The sequence below is a fragment of the Mycteria americana genome, chromosome 1 (assembly GCF_035582795.1).
Source record: "Mycteria americana isolate JAX WOST 10 ecotype Jacksonville Zoo and Gardens chromosome 1, USCA_MyAme_1.0, whole genome shotgun sequence".
NCBI lineage: Eukaryota > Metazoa > Chordata > Aves > Ciconiiformes > Ciconiidae > Mycteria > Mycteria americana.
Window position 1 is genome coordinate 67,065,583 of NC_134365.1, and position 22,883 is coordinate 67,088,465.

Here is a 22,883-nt window from a genome sequence, read left to right on the forward strand (position 1 = left end):
TAGATTTGAAACTGGATTAACGGGTGAAGAACAGATGGAAAGGTCAAAGAGAAAATCCATGGTCGGTCACTGACTTGTTCACACTACACACTATTCACATCTGTTGTCATAAAGAATGCCTGCAAAGTCGCTCCATTACCAGATTTGTGACAATAACCTGTATAGGAGAACATTTGCTTCAGCATGGAGAACAAATTCCCGTTTTGCAGGTCCAGCCTTTTGTTTTTTTCTCCCCATCCAGGGAAAGTTTGCATATAATATGCCAATGGGGTATCCATTATAACCTGCCCCAAACTGCCAAAAAAAACCCAAAAGAAATAAAATAATCAATATCTAACAGACCCTTCCCAAACATGAGCAACATTTTAACCATATACTAATACAGCTTCAAATCCTAAATATATGCTGTCTATATATTTCTAGATACATACAACTGCTTTTATGGCTATTTATATCAGATTTTTACACGAGCATCTTACCACCCCATCATGTTATCCCTTTTAACACAGTCAAGAGCTAATTTTGCTTTTGCATCCAGTGAGGTCATTGCTCTCCATCAATTTCATCACCATCTTTTTATCTCTCTACCTTTGCAAGAAACTTAGGATGCTCCTTTTTAGTGGGCCTCAGGGATTATTTTTGTAAAGTTAAATGATACAATATTATCATTACTATTAGCATATTTATTATGGGAGATTGTGTTCATGAGGGAAATTCATCTCCCTTAACTTCTTTACATGTCTACACCTGAACTAGTCACCCTAGACTCCCTTCATATTCAAGGGAGAAAACCAGGTCCACCTAGCCTATTCCAGATTCTGGACTGGGATGAATGACACTCTGTATGTGCACCAGCTATGAAGGGGAGCCAGGGCCAATAGCTCAGAAGCAGGCATCTATGCTGCACATGTCCACGCCAGGTCAAATAAACCGCACCCCTTGGAGCACTGACTAGAAATTTTACAAGTGTTGGAGAATTCAATCTACTTACAAAATATCCATCCTGACTGTAAAGAACACACCCCACACCTCGGTTTGGATCATCTTTTAGAAGAGAGAAAGATTTTTATGTCCCTTAAAAAACATACTTCCTTCATACTTAAAAACATATTTTACAGATTAACATGTATTGCTTTAATGATGTAGAAATGCAAGCCATAAGTGACTGCTTATATGTTGAAAAAAATCCATCCACGCATCTACATTATCCAATTCTAGGCAGACACCTACACACAGTAACACAATGAGGCATAGCTACTATCAAGTACAGCAAATGTCAGATTTCAGAAGAACACAACTTAAAATCTAACTCAAGGTACATTTACTCTTTGATTAGTAATTGCAGAGGATTAACTTGATACAAAATCCTGATAACAGAATATAAAAGGTTATAAGATCTTCCAGTGATGTGATTTGCTGTAAGTCCACCTAGATGCATTAACAATATACTGAGAATGTTTAATTTTATAGACATACATATATATACATATAAAAAATATTGTTCCCTCCCCCCAAAATGGGTTAAGTGATAAAATATTATTTTCTGTATTTCTGTAACATGTTTCCATCTTCTGCTTTAGGTTTAAGTTCAGTATTGCAACAAACATTATAAACAATAATATTCAACATCAGTGTAGGAAATACATTAATGAAAAATATTTTAGCAGTTATGTTAGGAAAGCGTGCCAATTTCTCTGATGCCCACATATGTTGTGAAATACTTACTCTTTGCTGTAGCTGAATGAATCACCAACAACAATAAAAAATAAATATACAGGAAACCATTCTTTATATTGGGTTACTATTCTTTATATACTTTCATCATAACTTACCAGATCTTGCTGCTAAAAAATAACAAAGCTGCAAAGCATGTCGATGAACATTTTCCTCAGGTTCTCTTTTCTCAAGTTGGGAGCACTTCAGTAAAAAATCATAGCAACGTAAAGCATTTTCCATCCGCTTGACACTGCTGCGTATGTTAAAGAGTGAATAATATTCTTCAAGGTCTTCAGTTTGACCATCGAGCAAGTGAAAATTGCCTTTGCATCGTATTTTTTTTGCAATCTTTTTCACAGTTTCAAAGCTTGTCATGGGTAAGAGCATGCTGCTCCTTATATGACTTCTAAGAAAGATATGGTCAGCTTGTTGAATATCTTCCCTAACCACTGAATCTTCTCCCTTTTTTTCAGGAGCCACTGGCCAGTAATAGACTGAAGAAACTGAACCTAGAGACAAACGCTGAAAGTCACTTAAAGTGCCATACAGTTGGGTGGGACATTCAATTCACATGAGTTTTGTTTAAAACAGTGGGCCAATTTTCTGTTGCATTGCAATTCTGTGGACACACTAGAGTCCAAAGCCTATAGAGTTACTCACAGAGTTCAAACCACTCCCATTGCAATGGGATCTGAATTGAATACAGAACTACTGCAACAATGGGCACTTCACTTTCATAAATGACCTCCCACGGTTTGCCAATCCTTTCCCAAGGAACCAGTCGCGCTTATTTCTAAGAGACCATCTGCACAAAAAAGGACTACTTGACTAAGGAGGGATTTACTGGACTGAGCCAGGTACAATATTTTTCTAGACATGATGCTTAGCGGCATCATTTATGAACTTCTTATTCAGGTAGTACTGCAGTTAACACAGATTGATTAAAAGTATATTATATACCTTGAATGAGGAATGTGGTACACATTGTGCATGGTTTCCTGGACAAATACACAGTGCAGTCACGCAAAGAAGAGGGAAGATACCGAATGATTTGCTGTACAGCATGCAACCCAGATTTGGAGAAACTCATAGCTACTATTTTGTGTACTTTGTCCGATTCGCATATTACAATCCCAGTCTTATTGAACTGAAGAGAAAAAAAAGAAAACTTATTTTTCACAGCAGATTTGATTTTACAAACATGCATGCTTTATACAAATTCAAAAATACACTATAGGTTTTGCCACATTGTTTATGTATAACTGCTCTTTAGTCCCACAATCTTTAGATCACAACTTCTCTTTATGAAAAGTTAATGTAAATTTAGTATGAATTGATTTTTTTCTGTGCATGAGTTCTCAAGAAATCCAGTGCTGCTCCAATTAAAAGACAAATGAAACCAAAACTGGAATCAATCAGAAAGATCAAACTATAGATTTCTAAAACACTCTCAAAAGTATTTTTTCTTTTAGCCAAATTTCTCCGAGAATATACATATACATATATATATATATATATATGTGTGTGTGTGTGTATATATATGGGTTCTTTATAAACACTATATTAGCTGTGGTAGGGGAAAAAAAAAATGACAATGGTATTAAAGTTTATAATGAGTGTCCAGGTTCTTTAAATCTGCTGTACATTCATGTAATGGCAGGTATTCTATTGCCCACTGTTGCTACAATAGTGCAAAAAGTAAATTATACTGTCGCTGGATACAGCCCCCCTACAAGGCTAGTAGATGCACTACACGGTAACAAATTAGAATCACAGAGTAACTTAGATTTGAAGTGGAAACCTGGAGGTTACCTAATCCACCGCCCTGCTCAAAGCAGGGCCAACTTCAAAATTAGATCAGATCATTCAGTTCTTACTTAGATAACAGTTTTTGTCTTCTCTGTCACAGAAGTAGTTGGAATAATCTATTCTAGGTGATCATCTACGGATTCAACTGTTCTGAAGTTCAGTAACACCTACAGGGAACGTTTCACTGAACACAGGACCCCTCTGCCTGCCCCCACGGATGGATGTCTGCATGAGAACTGAATACCTTGTGCCATTTTTCAGAAAAGAACAGCAGTTTGGGATCCACTAACATCCTTCAAAAAGACTGTAAACATGTATTTCTGTAAATTTCTCAAAGAAATAATAGCATTAAGCAAAGCAAGAGTGAAGAAAGTAGTATCAGTGATTACCAACAGAGATCTATTACTGACCACCTGACCAAAAGGTAAAAGGATGAAATGCCTTTTTTTTTTTAATCCTTTAAGCAATCATCTGATGCATTCAAGGACCTCTTGATAATGGTAGACTAACTATTGGAGATAGCAGCCAGAAAAGTAATACGTTCAGGACACACCTGCAGCTCTGGAAACATGCTGTAGCCTATTTTCATTACAGCAATGAATGAGAAAGCAGATATTTTACATTTGATTCTAACACAGAAGAAATGACGATAAACCTGAAAATGGAAAGTAATTCCAATAAAAATTATGATGATGTGATACACAGGAAAGGATGTTGTAAGAATAGAATGATGATAATGATTTCAGAAAGACATATATCAGCAAATTTAAGGAACTGTTAGGGAGTTTCTTGGAAAAATAATCCAAGGACTGTGAGAGTCTGACTTAGTAGAAGAGAAACAGGAGTAAAATATCCTGATGTAAAGGAAAAGTCAGTAACACCATGAGACCACTATGGTTGTACCAACAGATCTTTACCAAAACCAGAATCAGAAAAAAGAAAGGAAGTAAAGGCAATATGAAGAATGAGCATAAAGGAATGGTATAGCATGTACAGATAAAATTAGAAAAACTAAATTACCGAAAAAAATACAGACGCTTCCACTAGCCAGGGATACAAAAGCAAAAAAAAAAGGGTATATATAAAGTCGTAGGAAGAAAATCAAAGGAGGCATGGTTACCTTACACAACCAGAAAGAAGAGCAAACAAGAATACAGAAAAGGCTGCAGAGCAACAAGAGGAAACCAAAACCAAGCAAAGCAAGATCCTGCTTTGGAAACAGAAACTGAACAAGCAAATACAATATAGAAACATCTGTTAGGCACAAAAGAGTCAGGAGACTAATGTGAACTACAGTTCGACAGACCACTAACACAACGTTACTATTGACCTCCACGTATGATAGATGTTTACAGGAACTGCAAGGCTGTAGTTACTCGATCTGAAGGAGTGTCACATCAGGTTTTTGTCCTACTCTAAGAAAAATGCGAGCACACTGGAGAATCTAGGGAAGGAACCTTAGAGGTTTAAAAAAAAAAAACAAACAACAACAAAATTGCTTTGATTATGACATTGACAATACATATGACAATATAGCATTGATTATGACCAGCAACTTCTAAAACACAAGACTAGAATGGACCACCTAACTCATCAGATTCACTCTACCACAGAAGCGGCAATCACACAACAGAGGTTTATGTCATAAATGTTTTGTTTGATGGATGTCATTAGATATTTTAAAGGATAATTCTCAGTAAAATAAGCAGCAAAAATGTTTCCTACCAATGATAGCCTGTGACGTACCTGGTCAGATGGGGCATGACACTCTGGAGACTCCTCCATAAGACGAGCTAGAAACATACACAAATCTTTCTTTTCTAAGCGTATGCGTGGATCACTCCCTGAACAGGTCCAAATAAAGAGGTCATAATTAGTAGGCAAATTCAAATAGGTTCATGCTACAGAAAACACACTGTTGATTGCTGCACTTCTGGTAATACGGGGAATGAAGGCAGAGTATTTGGGTAAAGGAAAACATAGAAATATAGAAGACGTGTATTTGTTTATATATTGCACATACAGATTAACCGTCAGAAGATACACTGAAGTGAGACGGAGAAAGGTTTGTGCTGGCATTGCCTTGGAAAGGAGCGCACCGCTTATTGCTAAGCAACACCGAGCTGGTTAACAGCCATAAAGCATTACCACCATGCAAATAACAAATCCAATAAACCCCACAGAAACTAATACTCAAAGAGAAGCTCTGTGCTGTAGTTAAACTCTTGCTGCTCATTCTATCTACAAAGAATTAGTGAAACTTCAGTTCCGATGCCTTGTTTTTGTATTATTTCCTGAAGCTGAAGAGATGGCCCCGTTTCAGTTGACTACATTGAGGTGATTAACCGGAGCAAAGAGATACAAACCATCCTCCATGTCCTCAGCTCCAGAAGGTCTCCTCTTCTGAAGAAAAAAAAAAGGTCTTCCTTTCAACTTACTTTTGAAGCAAAGCACTGTAGTAAAAGAGAATATACGTGTACATGTGTGTGTGTATATATGTATATATGAACATGTAACTTGTTTGTGTTTATTCGTGTTTTAAAAAGAATAAACACCCTTCACCCCACATAAATGCAAACAAAACATAAAGGAAAATCTTGCATCTCGTATTGCCAATCCCCTTTCTTTCTGACAGCACAATAAATCTTCAGAAAAACAAAAACAATTTATACCATCCCTATTAAGTATGCAACTACCAGTTCAATGACAAAGGACTTCACAGCACCTTTTCTTGTAAAACACCATTAGTGCAAGCATTAAGTATTTCCCATTGATAAATACCTCATCACTTTAGGATTAGCTCACTGATGCTTACTGGATTTTTTTTTTCTTCTTTCATTATTTTCTACCAAAACCTGATTTTCTTCCATCATGTTTATCCCCAATGTGATATAACAGAACGATCCCATACTTCACTTACCCGCAGGTCTGTTAGCAAGAAGTCTTCAAAAATAATAGCTTTCAAGTAGCAAAACTAATGCTTTTATATCTTCTCTCTCTCCTGTGAGTCACAGTCATGTACACTCCGTTTCGCCTTTGACATCACCTTGGACCCACCCTGTCAATATTTGTATGTCATGTGGAGATCAGTTTGGTGAATTAGACAAGTTGACCAGGACAACTAGATGTTGACCTATGACCACCACACACATGTAAATGCTCTCCCCCTAACTTAAAGTGATGAATTAAAAGATAGATTTGTATCGGTATTGTTATTTAGCACTGTTCAAATCTCTGATAAAACATCTTCTCTGGGCTGTGTGAACTCAAGAGTAATTGGACAATCTAAATACCTCCTATTTTATGATGTATATTCACCTCTCAAATACTCAGTCGCCAATACTTACCTATGTAATCAATATACAAAGCAGGACGGTCCAAGATTGGAAGGGCTTGCTATAAAAACAATATAATTCCTCTAAAAGACTTATTATAAACATGCTGTTCACATGGTTTTTTATTTTTACTTAATGACTCCTGACTTCCTCCTGCTACAGTGCTTTAGGGAAGCATCAAAGCATACCAAGCAGATGGGATTTCCAGAGTTTCTCACTATCTTTTACTACCTTCACTAAATTGAAGTAGACTCGTTGTTTTGTAAAACTGAAGCAGGAAGTCAGTCAAACCGAGGAGTGACAGTTCTGGAAAATGCTAGAAAAATAACAACATGACTGTTGTTTTTCTTGGACTGGCAGTTCCTCAAAGTGGCAGGTGACTGGTGCAAGCCCTCTCTCCATGCTGCCATGGCAGCAGAAGTGATTTACTTCAACTAACAATACAACTGGGAAGAACGAGGAAGTTCATGGGCAAGTAAAAGACATCCGAAGACATTGAATCCAATTTCCTATTAAATCCCACCAAGACAGTGTTTAAAACAGGCTCAGACTTTTAACGTTTATAAATTCTGGAGTTTTTAAGTTCTAAAGCCGCAGTGTTACTAATTTAAGCATCTGGTATCCATTCTACCAGATGCCCTACTCAAAGCTGAAGGCCTGATTTCCAACACAAGTATTTTAGCTTGAAAGCAGTTTGAGATCCCAGTATCTCGAGTTGGAAAAAACTGAAGGAGGAGCCAACACATCATGTTTCTGTCTACATTTCTTTAATATCCTCTAGAACTGCATCACATTAAAACTGCATATCCCTAAGCAAATTGAAATAATGCCTTGTTAAGACAGAGCCAAGAAGTTCCTATTTACGACTGTATTAACTGTTTAGATTAGCGTCCCCAAATTTTTTTGATCATGCGCCCCTATCGGCAAAAAAGATTTTGAGCATGCACCCCCGATACATGGATATGTATTTATGGATTATATAAATGTACTCCTGAAGTTCTAAAATTTGCTTCCTGCAACCCAGTGCATCATCTTGCATACGTCCTGGGGTGCTGGCACCCCACTTTGGAGACCACTGGTCTAGATAAAAACATGCCTAGGAGACAGTTACACTGCCCAACTACTACTTAAAGCTGTAGCGCGGACAACAACAAAATTCTGAATCATCATTACTTAGGGTAGAGCAATTCCAGTGAGCAAAACCTGGTCTGGGATTCATTGTACTATCTCTGAATCCACGTCAACCACACGTAACTCATATTGTACTGACCAGTGTGACAATATTAAAATCTCATATAATGAGAACATGAAAGGATAGCGAAAATATGAGAAATAACATTTGACAGGTATCCTTCATTGATGGGTTGTGGGTGAACAGCAGCACAAGGGTATCTGGACCAGGAAACATGTGAGGGAAGCTATAGTGCTTTGGCAATTAAAAAAGTCAGACCCTTCAGATAGGGCAACGCGCAAAAGCTGCACTTCTTCATGAAAGAGCAGACAGCGATACTACTGCTTAGGGCCTAGCCAACATTTGCGATCACAGCTTCCTCATTTTCTTGTAAAGACAGCAGGAAAGGGAGAATGTACTTGGAGAGCTGGTAGAAGAGCACCATCCACGTTGGAAGGTAGTATTGCTTTATTGCTCCAAACACCACCACCCCTTTTTATTACTAGGCACTACAGCTGCTGACACACCTGGAATCAAATAAACATGGAGTACAACACCTTGCTAAAGTCCCTTCCCATGGTGGGGTTTGGGATTGGGTTGCTTTGGCAGTAGAGGTGCCACAGTACTCGCAGCCAGGTCACCTGAAGAGCAACAAAACCCACATGTGGTTGCCAAGATTATTTGTAGTACAAGCCCATATTTGAATTACTTAGAACTGGTTAATTGCCTTAGAATACAGTAATGTCACTGGCTGGCTCAGACCTTTTTTATTAAAGTGACCCTCCCTGCCCCAGTGCAAACACATGGGAAACCCTCAGTCTGATTTAGGAGGTGAGTGATTGCTTTGGGCCTCGGCTGCAGGGCTGTTTTCAAGGTTTAGGGTAATCCTCGCTCTTGGGCCAAGGAGACTCATTGCCTAGCCCACGAACCTCCTAGACAATACAGTTTTGCAGTCACAGCAGCCACAAGGGGAGAGGCCTTAATCTTGGCTGCCTGAATGTGCTAACTCATCACCATCTCTTAGGCTGTTAGAAGAGGTCATGGTATTTCAGCTGGTTTAAAACCACCCAGCCTAGGAGGAGAATGGCGAAATTAGAGGAAGTGTTAGTAAGTCTCAGGAATCCAGATATTCTATAGTTGGGTGCGGAGTTTCTGTTGGCTTTTTAGGCAGGTTGATTTGTTTATTTTATTTGATGTTGATCAACCTGATGTGATGAACCTGATGTTGGCTTTATGGGCACCATCAATTGAGATTTCAATAGTAATAAATGGAAGTGGCTTGCTGCTTATACATCACCATTTCTTCATGTTATTAAACTGTAACATGGTAGCACTTTCAGTAGCTCACCACATGGAGTTAGTAGTAGTAATTTCAGTTTCTAGATCCCACTTATCTGCCTGATAAGGAGATCGCTCTATCCTAATCTCTGTTACATAAAGAAAAATAAAAGGTAGTTGAGTCATTCCTACCTTTAAAAAAAAGCTCTACAGATCCTGCTAGCTCTCAGAACCAGTTTGTGTTGATGTTACGCTGCCTTAAGCTGCAGTAATGATCGGCACTATCCTGGAGAAAGCATGTGGAGGCAAATTGCAACTTTGACCTGAGAAGGGTAGAAGAAGGGAAAGGAAAGTTAAGTTCATCCACTCAGTACAGCCACCTGGTTCCTTAAATGGCAGAAGCATTTACAGCAAGACAAAAACATGCACCTGGGAACAAAATATACCAGGACACACCCATGTAAGCCTCCAGAGAAATACAACAGATCCCATTTGACAGTTACTTTCTGGTTGCAGGAAATAAACTCCTAGGAGCAGAGCAAGTCATGGTCGTGTCTGATCTCTCTCCTGCCTTTTTTCCTTCATCTCCAAATGCTGCAGATACACGTACATCCACAAGTTTCAGCTTTTGTTTTTTAAAAGCATTAGTTCCCACTTTGATCAAGTATCAAAAGCCTTTTATTTATTTTTACAAATACAAAATAAAAAAGGGAATTAAATTCTTTGCATACAAGGTTTTTAATAAGATCCACGGACTCCACGAAATTCAGTCCGTGCTTCTGTTGGACCAACTCCTAGCAATCCAAACCCTTCCCTGGCTCTTTCCAAAGAAACAGCTGGACACAACCACTACTTTTCATGACCATACAGGGTATCACAACCGAGCGTTTGAACACGTAGGCCGAGAATCGAGGGTGACCAAAAAATCCAGTATTCTTGCTTGGCCTGGTCTCGTTTCTCATATACCCCAAACCAGGTATGTTCAGGTAATCAGAGACAGAGCTTGTTCAAATGTAAACAAGTAGCAACTAATATTAAAGTATTTAACATGTCTACAAGTGGGTGATTTGCAAGTGCAAGAAGAAAAGGAATTATTTGGGGCAGGCATTTAAAAAAAACCACAACACAACAAGAACATTTGTCCGGCAGCATCTAGGGAGAGCAAAAACTGGAGGACTTGAATTCAACATTATTGTGGCAGCTAGCAAGGGAGAGGGAGAGGGTGAAAGGGAGTGCAGCAAGTAAACTAAAAGGGAGCTATCGGGGCATGAAAGCACCTTCCCTAACAAACTTTAAACAGTGTCACTGGGCATAAAAGCATCTTCAGGTGGTCTACTCTGTTTTTCTCTTAAACTCTGAAGTATTTATTAGCTAGCTCTCACCTCAAAGCACAGAGTTTACAGAGTCTTAACTGGCAACAAGTTAAAAAGCAGATGCATTTGAGATCTTCCGTATCTACAGAAAACACTAGCTAGCAATCGCTCTCCCAGCTAAAGGATTTCCCTGTGGAAAAAAAATACTCAAGAGAATGCAATTCCAGTTGCCAGCAGGGGCACAACAGACTGGCAAGTTGTTTCCCCTGCTGTATTGCATAAAGCAGGGACCCGAGCCTGCAATCACCAATCCGGCATCTTTCAAAGTCAGTCCTCCATAAAGCATAGGGTAAGGCAAGCTTTACATCAGTTTTGTTACGTTTACTGCAGAAGACAGTTTGAAGCACCCAGACGCCCCCCGTACCCATCTAGTCCACTAAGGGAAATTTGAAATGACTACTAAAAAACCCAAGTAATTTACTGGCAAGCTCTGTTCACATAGAGATACTATGTTTTATTTACAGTAGGACCACACATAGGTCAGGTATTCATGTCAAACATTTACTAATCTAAACTTAGCTACAGTGGTTATTCTCCCCCATGATTGTGTGTTTCACTGGATAGCAAGTTAATTCAAGTTAGCTGAAATTTGTGCATCGATGACAAAAGTATTCCTGGTTTAAATTAAATAAGGTGAACTAGAAGACCTTTGTAAACTATCAGCCATAATGATAATCTGGGAATTTTTCAGTTGCTGCCTTCAGTAGGCTTTTTTCCATCGTTTCCCCACAATTTCTTTCAGTGCAGGCACTAACGGTAGCATTTTACGTATTTTTAGTTCAATTCCAGACAACAGGTTGTTTGCCAAGCATTAATAGCCACTAGCAGCCTGTCCACACCATTACTTGGGCAACCATACAAGAACTAACAACGTAGCATTGCACAAGGGCAAGTGCAAACATAGGTAAGGCTGTACAGATATAGGTATAGTTATACTATTAACTTGTAAGAGCGTGTAAGTCCTGCCACCTGAACTACCAGTCAGTTCCAGACTTTATTTCCGGGATAATTAATTTTGTGTATTATCTGTTTATTTAATAACAGGATTGGTACAGCATGGATTCTTAAAGACTTGCATTAAGGATTACAAATCAAGTTCATTTCTTGGCACTCAGACATTACCAAAATGAAAATTTTTGTGACACTTAAACAAAAAAAGTCATAACGTTTCAAAAAACAAATTAACACTGTGGAATTTTCACATGACATTACAGAGCCAGTTATCACTTGCAGGACTTTCTTAAGTAAACGGAATTCATTGGCTGTATGCAGCATTTCAAAACTTTCCAAGTCAGAATATATCTTCACAAGAGACTGTTGACTGAACTTTGGGAGTTAAAGCCTAGGCACCAGTTCACGCATGGACGGCTCCACCTTGCTGAAAACATACTTCTTAGATGTCGGATGTAAAAGGGAGAGAGGCATCAATGACTTCCAACCAGAAATGTAGTGATTTTGACAGCACTACTAAAAGCTCTCACTGTTCACCAAAACTGATTTCAAAAGCAGCTGGCACTTTGACTTCACTACAGTCGCAGTTCTTAGATCGGAGAACTACCATCCCTGGATCCAAAGCACGAAGTTAAAATTACTTCCTCTGTATTCATGACATGTCATGCATACATCATGACACTTCAGGCTGTTTAAAACTACAGCGTATATCTCTGTGTTCTGCACAAATTATTTCAAAGCACGCATAACAGTACCCAAAAGTTGCCTCTCTCAGACTTAACTCCTTGTGCTTATATTGGTGCCAAACCGAAGATTATCGTGAGAAAAATACATCCTGAAACAGACCTTCTTGGAAACGGAGGTCCTAACAGTTTTTAAATTTTCAGTCTTCAGCAGCTTACAAAAACAATTCCATTTCTGCTAACCGATGAAATGGGGAAGGAGCTGACTATGGTAATAAAAACATCACTGTATGGGCCCAATATCATAAAAGCAAGCCATGGGTGTTAACAGCAGTGTCCTGTTTTTCATGCAAGCTGTGTCAAAGCTGAAGGCCTGATTTCCAACGCAAGTATTTTAGCCTGAGAGCAGTTTGAAATCCCGGTAGTTCGGGTTGGAAAACACTCAAGGAGGAGCCAACACACCGCGTTTCTGCCGGCATCGTCTTTAACATCCCAAAGGACAAGCACCTGCCAAGGCACAGGCCTGCAGCCCTCAACCCGCCGACCCTCAAAGCCTTCCCCCGACTTCACTGAAACCGCACCCACGGCGCCTTAACCCCGCCCGGCCCGCGGGGACGGCCCCGGCGCCGGGAAGGAGGCGGAGGAGAGGACGGCCCCGGGGACGCGAGGAGGCGGAGCAGAGGACGGCCCCGGCGCCGGGAGGAGGGTGCAGCCCCGCCCCGGCCCTCCCGCTGCCACCGCCTCGCGGCCCCGCCCCCATCCCAGCGGCCCCCGGGCAAGATGGCGGCGCCCGCGCTGCGGCGGCGGTGCGGCCGGGCGGCGGGGCTGTGGGGCGGCCCACCCCGCGCCCCGCCGCCGCTCCCGCTCCCGCTCCGGCGGCGAGCCCACGAGCAGCCGCGGCGGGCCCGGGGCGCCGGGGGGCTGCTGGCGGCGCAGTGCGAGCGCGGCCTCTTCCAGGAGGTGTTCCCGGCGCAGAGCGCGGAGGAGCAGCTGCCGGGGCTGCTGGAGCCGGGCCGCCCGCCCCTCACCGCCTACTGCGGCTTCGACCCCACGGCCGACTCGCTGCACGTCGGGCACCTGCTGGCCGTCATGGCGCTGCTCCACTTCCAGCGCGCCGGCCACAACGTCATCGCCGTGGTGGGCGGGGCCACGGCGCGCCTGGGGGACCCCAGCGGCCGGCAGCACGCGCGGGAGCCGCTGTCGGCGGAGCGGGTGCGGGCGCACGCGCGGGGGCTGCGGGCCGGCCTGCGGCGGCTGTTCGAGAACCACCGGGAGCTCTTCTGGGCGGCGGGCGGCCGGCGGCTGGGGCAGGCCGAGCTGCTGGACAACGCCTGCTGGCTGGGCCGGCAGCCGCTGCTCGACTTCCTCGGCGGGGCCGGCGGCCGGCTCCGCATGGGCACGCTGCTGAGCCGGCAGAGCTGCCAGGCGCGGCTGCGCAGCCCCGAGGGCATGAGCCTGGCCGAGTTCCTCTACCCGGCGCTGCAGGCCTACGACTTCCTCCACCTCCACCAGCGCCACGGCTGCCGCATCCAGCTGGGGGGCGCCGACCAGATGGGCAACATCATGTCCGGCTACGAGCTCGTCACCAAGTACGCCGGGGCCGGGGGCGGGCGGCGGGCGGGCACCGCGGGGCCCCTCCGGCGGGCGAGGCGTGGCCCGCCTCTCTAGCCGGGGGGGCCGCCCCGGAGGCGGTGCGCGGCCAGGGCGTAGGGTAAGCCTGTGTGGCCTGAGGGGCCCTAGCTCTGTGCGGCTTGGCGTTGGCGGTCCCTAGAGCACCGGGAGCAGAAGTCCCTCCTCGGAGAGTTGCGTTAGGCAAAACTCTGGGATTTGAGAAGGAGAAGGAGTTGTCCTGACCGTGAGCCTGGCACACGCGTGCGTTTTGGCCACGGTTTTAAGTCTCTTCCGTGAAACGTTAACGACTTTTTACAAAAGGGATGCGTTCGTGTTTTAGCGAGGGCGTTCGCCCAAGAACCGAAATCAGATAGCCTGAAACGTGGGACAACATCGAGACACGTCTTCTGCTGGCAAGCGCGTTCTAGCGCGATCACACCGAAGTAGAGGCAGTTGTGGTATATTGGTAAAGACGGTTGCGTTTCTTCTCTCAGAAATTAAATGAAACCTGATGATGATGGTGATGAGCTTTTGCTCATCCACCAAATTTGGTGTGAGTCTTGCCAAATTCGCAGAAGTATGCAAGCAAAGCAGTGAGTACATGGCAATGCTTCTACTGCGGTACGTGCTTGACAGTTAAGAAGACGTTAGAGGATCAGCACGGAAGAAAAGCCTTACGAGTGTCCCAGCCACACAAGCAGCTTCAGTTAGTGCTCAGAGCAGAAGACAAAACGTACAGAGCACTTGAATTTGCTAGTGCTGTTGCTCATGAAACTAGTTATTTGAAGTAGGTAAACTTCTTTGTTACACACAAAAGAACTTAAATTTTTAAGTTCAAGGTGGTTTTTTTGCTTAAAGCACTCTTCACAAAACAGTGTTCTAGCATCTTTTGTCCCATCCCCCCCAGCTTATTTAACTGCTTTATATCAAGGATAGAATCTTACAGAATGCCTAAGTTTTACTCAACTTTGCCAAGATGTGTTTTTTTTATTTTTATTTTTTTTTAACATGTAGCGACTCTTCTCCTTCTCAGGATGACAGGAACAGATGTGTTTGGAATTACTGTACCTCTTATTACCAGTACTACTGGAGATAAACTGGGAAAGACTGCGGGCAATGCAGTTTGGCTAAACAGAGATAAGACTTCTCCATTTGAGCTATATCAGTTTTTTGTCAGACAACAAGATAACATAGTTGAAAAGTAAGTAGTTTTTCTTCATCTTGCTTTTTGTCATTATTTATAAAACCTGATCCTAACTGTTTTCTGTAACTGTTTCATGTGGATATGTGCAATGCGAGCCCCTTGTAGAAATGTACGTTAATTCTGACTGTACATTTATTAAATAAACAGGCATGACTGGTTCCTAAGTATAGCGGATAGTGGAACCTGTCTCCATATGCTGGCGTATGCATCATAAAATTAGAATGTGGATGAATAAACAAGTAAAGCACAATGCATTTTGTTCTGCCAGTGGGGTGACTTTATCTGATGAGGCTTGTTAGTTTCAGTACCGTAACATCACAGAATCGAGTGAAATCTATCCTGCTGAGTAATAAGCAGCTGCAGTTTAATAAATACCAATTACTACAAGTTTTTACATAGTGTGAGGTATCCAGAAACACCACATTCTAATTGCAAGAAGCTACTTAACTGCTTATAAACAAACACATAAAGTTCAGCTTCTAGAACTGTATCACATTAAAAACTGCATATCCCTAAGCAAATTGAAATAATGCCTTGTTAAGACAGAGCCAAGAAGTTCCTATTTACGACTGTATTAACTGTTTAGATTAGCGTCCCCAAATTTTTTTGATCATGCGCCCCTATCGGCAAAAAAGATTTTGAGCATGGACCCCCAATACATGGATATGTATTTATGGATTATATAAATGTACTCCTGAAATTATAACATTTGCTTCCTGCAACCCAGTGCATCATCTTGCATATCTCCTGGGGTGCTGGCACCCCACTCTGGAGACCACCGGTCTAGATAAAAACATGCCTAGGAGACAGTTACACTGCCCAACTACTACTTAAAGCTGTAGCGTGGACAACAACAAAATTCTGAATCATCATTACTTAGGGTAGAGCAATTCCAGTGAGCAAAACGTGGTCTGGGATTCATTGTGCTATCTCTGAATCCATGTCATCCACACCTAACCCATATTCTTACTGACCAGTGTGACAATATTAAAATACAATATTAAAATCTCATATAATGAGAACATGAAAGGATAGCGAAAATACAAGAAATAGCATTTGATAGGTTTCCTTCATTGATGGCTAGCCTTCATGCTGGTGTGCCAGTTACAAGGCTGAAAATAAACAGCTGATAGCTTTATTCAGGGCATTACATTAATTTTAGTAAGTTGCTATATGTTCTTTTTTAAATCTTCTTTTTTTGAACTCCAATATTACTGTCAAATCTGAGTCTTTGTAAACCTCAGACATGTATTTCCCTTTCATATTATGACCTGTCTTATAACTCGGTTACCTCTCTCAAAGGTTTGTGCCCTGGTATTTCAAATTTAGGTTCTGCATCCACAACACTTTTCAGACTGATAAGAAGGGAGTGTGGGGTACTTAACATTTTGTTTCATGCATTCAGACTTTGTAACAGTAAAGGTACCTTTTTTAATACACTGCATTTCATACTACTGCAAGTCCATTAAAATGGACTATGTTTCGATACGCACCTTTAAATTCTTGATTAGCCTAAATAATCTTCCCGTTGAGTTACTCACTCGCCAATACAGAGCATACTTCTGTCCCGTGATCACCACAGAATGGTAGTGGTATTTTGCATTAGCATATTGTGCAACTACTAAGAATATAATATAAAACCTTGTTAGTTGACACACAATTACAATATATCCTGTAAAGTAAATGTTTCAAGAGAAAACCAAGTTGTTGATTGCAATCCAAGCTTTATAAAAGCATTTGACACTATCTTATGTCTGAAGATGTTACCCTAAGTGGAGTATTAAATAAAACGTTAGTTATCCTGGTAAGCTGAAGCATGTGGGCAAAAATAGAGAGTTGTTTGAAAGGACAGAATATCTGTAATACAGACTTCTTAAATTGGTTAAGAATCATTTTAGTGTAGTTAATGATGTTTGAATGACAAAGGCAGGAAATCTGTAATGATGGCTATATGGACAAAATAATTTTTTCCTTGCTTGTAGGTACCTGAAACTCTTCACCTTCCTTCCTCTTGAGGAGATTGACCACATCATGGAAATGCATGCTAAAGAACCTGAAAAATGGGGCCCTCAGAAACGACTTGCTGCGGAAGTAACCAAGCTTGTTCATGGTAGAGAGGGGCTAGAATCTGCTAAGAGGTGAAGTTTGATCTGCCGAGCAGTTTTCTTTCAGATTTATTCAATGGTGATTATCCATAGCTTTTCAGGGACTATTTCCATGTAGTTAGTCGTTGCTCAGCTGTTAAAAGAGAAAAATGTAGTAATTCTGTAGACTTAAGTCTAATTTCTGTAGACTTTCCCTGTGGGAAAAAATACATTAACAATATAAAAAAAAAATTGCAGTGCAGTGGGTTACAATAAAAAAAAAAATTGGGGTGTCCTTTATTTCTGTTAGTGTGTGGACCCTCAGTAGAGGGAAGTTGGGGAGGGCAGTCTGACTAGTTGAGTAGCGCTTTGTGTGAAGGTGGGACTAGCACTGGATTTTGAGTGATCTTTGTTCTCACAGGTGTACTAAGGCCCTTTATTACAGCAGTGTGGAGGCATTGGAAGCTATGTCTGACCAAGAGTTACAGGAACTTTTTAGACAAGCTTCTTCAGCTGAACTGATGCTGGAACCTGGAATGAATGTTCTTGACTTGTGTCGCAAAGCAAATGCCATTCCAGATGGACCTAGTGGGTATGTTATCACTTGTGCTCTTTGATAGTACCTCACGTAAACAGGTTGTAGTGGTATACTTTCAGAAGTGAAACAATTAGGACAGCCAAATCAAACAGAAACAGGCTAGCGATCTACATACCAGCATTAAAGAAGAGGGGAGCAGGTGGCCTCATTCCATTTTGAACTGAAAGTGTAGCATAATGCACTGTTGTGTACCATAGCTGCAAAATCTACACATGATGAAGGGACAGTCTAAGGCAACAGCCTAAGTTTCTCTATACCTCTCAGAAAGAATGGGAGTGGTAGAGGCTAAGGTTACTTTCAGTCACTCTTGACCTGGACTGCAAGTCAAGTGCAAGAGAATTAGAATTTATTCAAGTATGGATCCAACCAAAAAACCCTTAACTGAACTTTCAGTACTTAGCAATAAATAGCTGGTTCTTGCAATTACCAGTTGTTGTTTTTGTGTTTTTTTTAAGGTACCAAAAAATTACAGATGGTGGAGTTTCAATAAATGGGATTCGAGTAACTAATCCTGAGAGTGTTCTTATTCTCGGACAGCATATTCTTAAGAATGGAGTATCATTGCTTAGGATTGGAAAGAAAAATTACTACATTATAAAATGGCTGCAGTTGTGACAACAGAACATCTCCCTGAAACAATATATATTTTGACTCTGTTGCTCAAAGATGTACTTGAAGATGTTTCTATACTGTGCATTACTACGCAGCTCATAGACTGCCCAAGACCATAGTTTCATTCTCAAAATACACCAACAGAGTCCAAATAAAGGCAGCTAAGTTATACCACTGAAGAGATTTTTACTCTGCCTTATTCAAAGCACCATTCATAGGAGGATATGGACAAGAAGATGAAAAGATTAATTTCAGAGTCCAAAGATGGAGATGCTCTTCCCCTCCTTTAACAACCTTCTGCGCTGTAGGAGGAGAACAGTGGCCAGGTCCTCCACAGCATAATCCACAGCATGATGAGCAAAAGCATACTCAAAACCAGTACTTCTTACAGAGGATGCATGCTGCTGTCCAGTTTGACTTCATCCTAACGGGGAAACCTGCCTAAGTGGGTAAGGAGAACCAAGCTACAATCAACATTTTTTTCTGAACAGGTTTGCTTTGAAGGAAGCTGCAGAAGATTTACAATAAATGAGTAAAATGATTAAGGCCTAATATGTAAGCTTCTTATTGGTTATGTATGGGGGCACATTGCAAAAAAGCTTTCCAGCCTCAATGTGGTAATACAGAGCAAACTGACCTTTTGAAATGTAACAGAGTACAGAGCCTTTCAAAGCACAAATCAGCCTGATGAATCCCTTTTATGCCTTCTGTGTGCTTAGTGTGACTTACAATGTGGGTGACACTCACTCTGCTTCTTCAGTCCTGTCAATTACGTGGATGCATCTGTGCTATCTAGAATCTTTATTGAAGGTATATCCTGGCACAAATTCTCTGGGATCTACAGTCAGTTGCAAGATAGGATATTATATCAGAAGATTTGAGGCAGGTACATGAAAACTTGTTTAATTGTAGGTGCCTAGGAGCTGTGGGTGAACAGCAGCACAAGGGTATCTGGACCAGGAAACATGTGAGGGAAGCTATAGTGCTTTGGCAATTAAAAAAGTCAGACCCTTCAGATAGGGCAACGCGCAAAAGCTGCACTTCTTCATGAAAGAGCAGACAGCGATACTACTGCTTAGGGCCTAGCCAACATTTGCGATCACAGCTTCCTCATTTTCTTGTAAAGACAGCAGGAAAGGGAGAATGTACTTGGAGAGTTGGTAGAAGAGCACCATCCATGTTGGAAGGTAGTATTGCTTTATTGCTCCAAACACCACCACCCCTTTTTATTACTAGGCACTACAGCTGCTGACACACCTGGAATCAAATAAACATGGAGTACAACACCTTGCTAAAGTCCCTTCCCATGGTGGGGTTTGGGATTGGGTTGCTTTGGCAGTAGAGGTGCCACAGTACTCGCAGCCAGGTCACCTGAAGAGCAACAAAACCCACATGTGGTTGCCAAGATTATTTGTAGTACAAGCCCATATTTGAATTACTTAGAACTGGTTAATTGCCTTAGAATACAGTAATGCCACTGGCTGGCTCAGACCTTTTTTATTAAAGGGACCCTCCCTGCCCCAGTGCAAACACATGGGAAACCCTCAGTCTGATTTAGGAGGTGATTGATTGCTTTGGGCCTCGGCTGCAGGGCTGTTTTCAAGGTTTAGGGTAATCCTCGCTCTTGGGCCAAGGAGACTCATTGCCTAGCCCACGAACCTCCTAGACAATACAGTTTTGCAGTCACAGCAGCCACAAGGGGAGAGGCCTTAATCTTGGCTGCCTGAATGTGCTAACTCATCACCATCTCTTAGGCTGTTAGAAGAGGTCATGGTATTTCAGCTGGTTTAAAACCACCCAGCCTAGGAGGAGAATGGCGAAATTAGAGGAAGTGTTAGTAAGTCTCAGGAATCCAGATATTCTATAGTTGGGTGCGGAGTTTCTGTTGGCTTTTTAGGCAGGTTGATTTGTTTATTTTATTTGATGTTGATCAACCTGATGTGATGAACCTGATGTTGGCTTTATGGGCACCGTCAATTGAGATTTCAATAGTAATAAATGGAAGTGGCTTGCTGCTTATACATCACCATTTCTTCACGTTATTAAACTGTAACATGGTAGCACTTTCAGTAGCTCACCACATGGAGTTAGTAGTAGTAATTTCAGTTTCTAGATCCCACTTATCTGCCTGATAAGGAGATCGCTCTATCCTAATCTCTGTTACATAAAGAAAAATAAAAGGTAGTTGAGTCATTCCTACCTTTAAAAAAAAGCTCTACAGATCCTGCTAGCTCTCAGAACCAGTTTGTGTTGATGTTACGCTGCCTTAAGCTGCAGTAATGATCGGCGCTATCCTGGAGAAAGCATGTGGAGGCAAATTGCAACTTTGACCTGAGAAGGGTAGAAGAAGGGAAAGGAAAGTTAAGTTCATCCACTCAGTACAGCCACCTGGTTCCTCAAATGGCAGAAGCATTTACAGCAAGACAAAAACATGCACCTGGGAACAAAATATACCAGGACACACCCATGTAAGCCTCCAGAGAAATACAACAGATCCCATTTGACAGTTACTTTCTGGTTGCAGGAAATAAACTCCTAGGAGTAGAGCAAGTCATGGTCGTGTCTGATCTCTCTCCTGCCTTTTTTCCTTCATCTCCAAATGCTGCAGATACACGTACATCCACAAGTTTCAGCTTTTGTTTTTTAAAAGCATTAGTACCCACTTTGATCAAGTATCAAAAGCCTTTTATTTATTTTTACAAATACAAAATAAAAAAGGGAATTAAATTCTTTGCATACAAGGTTTTTAATAAGATCCACGGACTCCACGAAATTCAGTCCGTGCTTCCGTTGGACCAACTCCTAGCAATCCAAACCCTTCCCTGGCTCTTTCCAAAGGAACAGCTGGACACAACCACTACTTTTCATGACCGTACAGGGTATCACAACCAAGCGTTTGAACACGTAGGCCGAGAATCGAGGGTGACCAAAAAATCCAGTATTCTTGCTTGGCCTGGTCTCGTTTCTCATATACCCCAAACCAGGTATGTTCAGGTAATCAGAGACAGAGCTTGTTCAAATGTAAACAAGTAGCAACTAATATTAAAGTATTTAACATGTCTACAAGTGGGTGATTTGCAAGTGCAAGAAGAAAAGGAATTATTTGGGGCAGGCATTTAAAAAAAACCACAACACAACAAGAACATTTGTCCGGCAGCATCTAGGGAGAGCAAAAACCGGAGGACTTGAATTCAACATTATTGTGGCAGCTAGCAAGGGAGAGGGAGAGGGTGAAAGGGCGTGCAGCAAGTAAACTAAAAGGGAGCTATCGGGGCATGAAAGCACCTTCCCTAACAAACTTTAAACAGTGTCACTGGGCATAAAAGCATCTTCAGGTGGTCTACTCTGTTTTTCTCTTAAACTCTGAAGTATTTATTAGCTAGCTCTCACCTCAAAGCACAGAGTTTACAGAGTCTTAACTGGCAACAAGTTAAAAAGCAGATGCATTTGAGATCTTCCGTATCTACAGAAAACACTAGGTAGCAATCGCTCTCCCAGCTAAAGGATTTCCCTGTGGAAAAAAAATACTCAAGAGAATGCAATTCGAGTTGCCAGCAGGGGCACAACAGACTGGCAAGTTGTTTCCCCTGCTGTATTGCATAAAGCAGGGACCCGAGCCTGCAATCACCAATCCGGCATCTTTCAAAGTCAGTCCTCCATAAAGCATAGGGTAAGGCAAGCTTTACATCAGTTTTGTTACGTTTACTGCAGAAGACAGTTTGAAGCACCCAGACGCCCCCCGTACCCATCTAGTCCACTAAGGGAAATTTGAAATGACTACTAAAAAACCCAAGTAATTTACTGGCAAGCTCTGTTCACATAGAGATACTATGTTTTATTTACAGTAGGACCACACATAGGTCAGGTATTCATGTCAAACATTTACTAATCTAAACTTAGCTACAGTGGTTATTCTCCCCCATGATTGTGTGTTTCACTGGATAGCAAGTTATTTCAAGTTAGCTGAAATTTGTGCATCGATGACAAAAGTATTCCTGGTTTAAATTAAATAAGGTGAACTAGAAGACCTTTGTAAACTATCAGCCATAATGATAATCTGGGAATTTTTCAGTTGCTGCCTTCAGTAGGCTTTTTTCCATCGTTTCCCCACAATTTCTTTCAGTGCAGGCAGTAACGGTAGCATTTTACGTATTTTTAGTTCAATTCCAGACAACAGGTTGTTTGCCAAGCATTAATAGCCACTAGCAGCCTGTCCACACCATTACTTAGGCAACCATACAAGAACTAACAACGTAGCATTGCACAAGGGCAAGTGCAAACATAGGTAAGGCTGTACAGATATAGGTATAGTTATACTATTAACTTGTAAGAGCGTGTAAGTCCTGCCACCTGAACTACCAGTCAGTTCCAGACTTTATTTCCGGGATAATTAATTTTGTGTATTATCTGTTTATTTAATAACAGGATTGGTACAGCATGGATTCTTAAAGACTTGCA

At 41.5% G+C, this 22,883-nt stretch overlaps 2 protein-coding genes and 1 long non-coding RNA gene across 3 annotated transcripts; 1 reads left to right on the forward strand and 2 right to left on the reverse strand.

Moving 5' to 3' along the window:
• Window positions 1-200: 200 nt before the first annotated feature.
• LOC142404712 (uncharacterized) lies at window positions 201-1,928 on the reverse strand. Its single transcript, XR_012773938.1, has 3 exons — window positions 1,833-1,928; window positions 992-1,044; window positions 201-294 (listed from the first exon to the last, which is right to left on the reverse strand). It is a non-coding gene; the product is annotated as an uncharacterized LOC142404712 (long non-coding RNA).
• Window positions 1,929-2,077: 149 nt separating this feature from the next.
• Window positions 2,078-16,713, reverse strand: LOC142402594 (cytidine and dCMP deaminase domain-containing protein 1-like). Its single transcript, XM_075488619.1, has 6 exons — window positions 16,625-16,713; window positions 5,892-5,978; window positions 5,272-5,369; window positions 2,677-2,863; window positions 2,164-2,225; window positions 2,078-2,122 (listed from the first exon to the last, which is right to left on the reverse strand). The coding sequence occupies exons 2-6, from the start codon at window positions 5,899-5,901 to the stop codon at window positions 2,078-2,080; spliced, it is 402 nt and encodes a 133-aa protein (XP_075344734.1). The 5' UTR covers window positions 5,902-5,978; window positions 16,625-16,713.
• YARS2 (tyrosyl-tRNA synthetase 2) lies at window positions 13,062-18,991 on the forward strand. The gene is made up of 5 exons (XM_075503687.1): window positions 13,062-13,905; window positions 14,961-15,128; window positions 17,114-17,269; window positions 17,637-17,807; window positions 18,269-18,991. The coding sequence occupies exons 1-5, from the start codon at window positions 13,097-13,099 to the stop codon at window positions 18,426-18,428; spliced, it is 1,464 nt and encodes a 487-aa protein (XP_075359802.1). The 5' UTR covers window positions 13,062-13,096; the 3' UTR covers window positions 18,429-18,991.
• Window positions 18,992-22,883: the final 3,892 nt, after the last annotated feature.

Bases quoted from the DNA above. Each gene is read 5' to 3' on its own strand.
- LOC142402594 (XM_075488619.1), bottom strand. The intron at 2,864-5,271 runs GTACGTCACAGG...TTTTCTCTTCAG, and splicing joins GTCATGCCCCATCTGACCAG to TTCAATAAGACTGGGATTGT. The intron at 2,123-2,163 runs GTTAGGGAAGAT...TATCTTTCTTAG, and splicing joins AAAAGGGAGAAGATTCAGTG to AAGTCATATAAGGAGCAGCA.
- YARS2 (XM_075503687.1), top strand. From the start codon at position 13,097: ATGGCGGCGCCCGCGCTGCGGCGGCGGTGCGGCCGGGCGGCGGGGCTG. The intron at 13,906-14,960 runs GTACGCCGGGGC...TCTCCTTCTCAG, and splicing joins GGCTACGAGCTCGTCACCAA to GATGACAGGAACAGATGTGT. The intron at 15,129-17,113 runs GTAAGTAGTTTT...CCTTGCTTGTAG, and splicing joins CAAGATAACATAGTTGAAAA to GTACCTGAAACTCTTCACCT.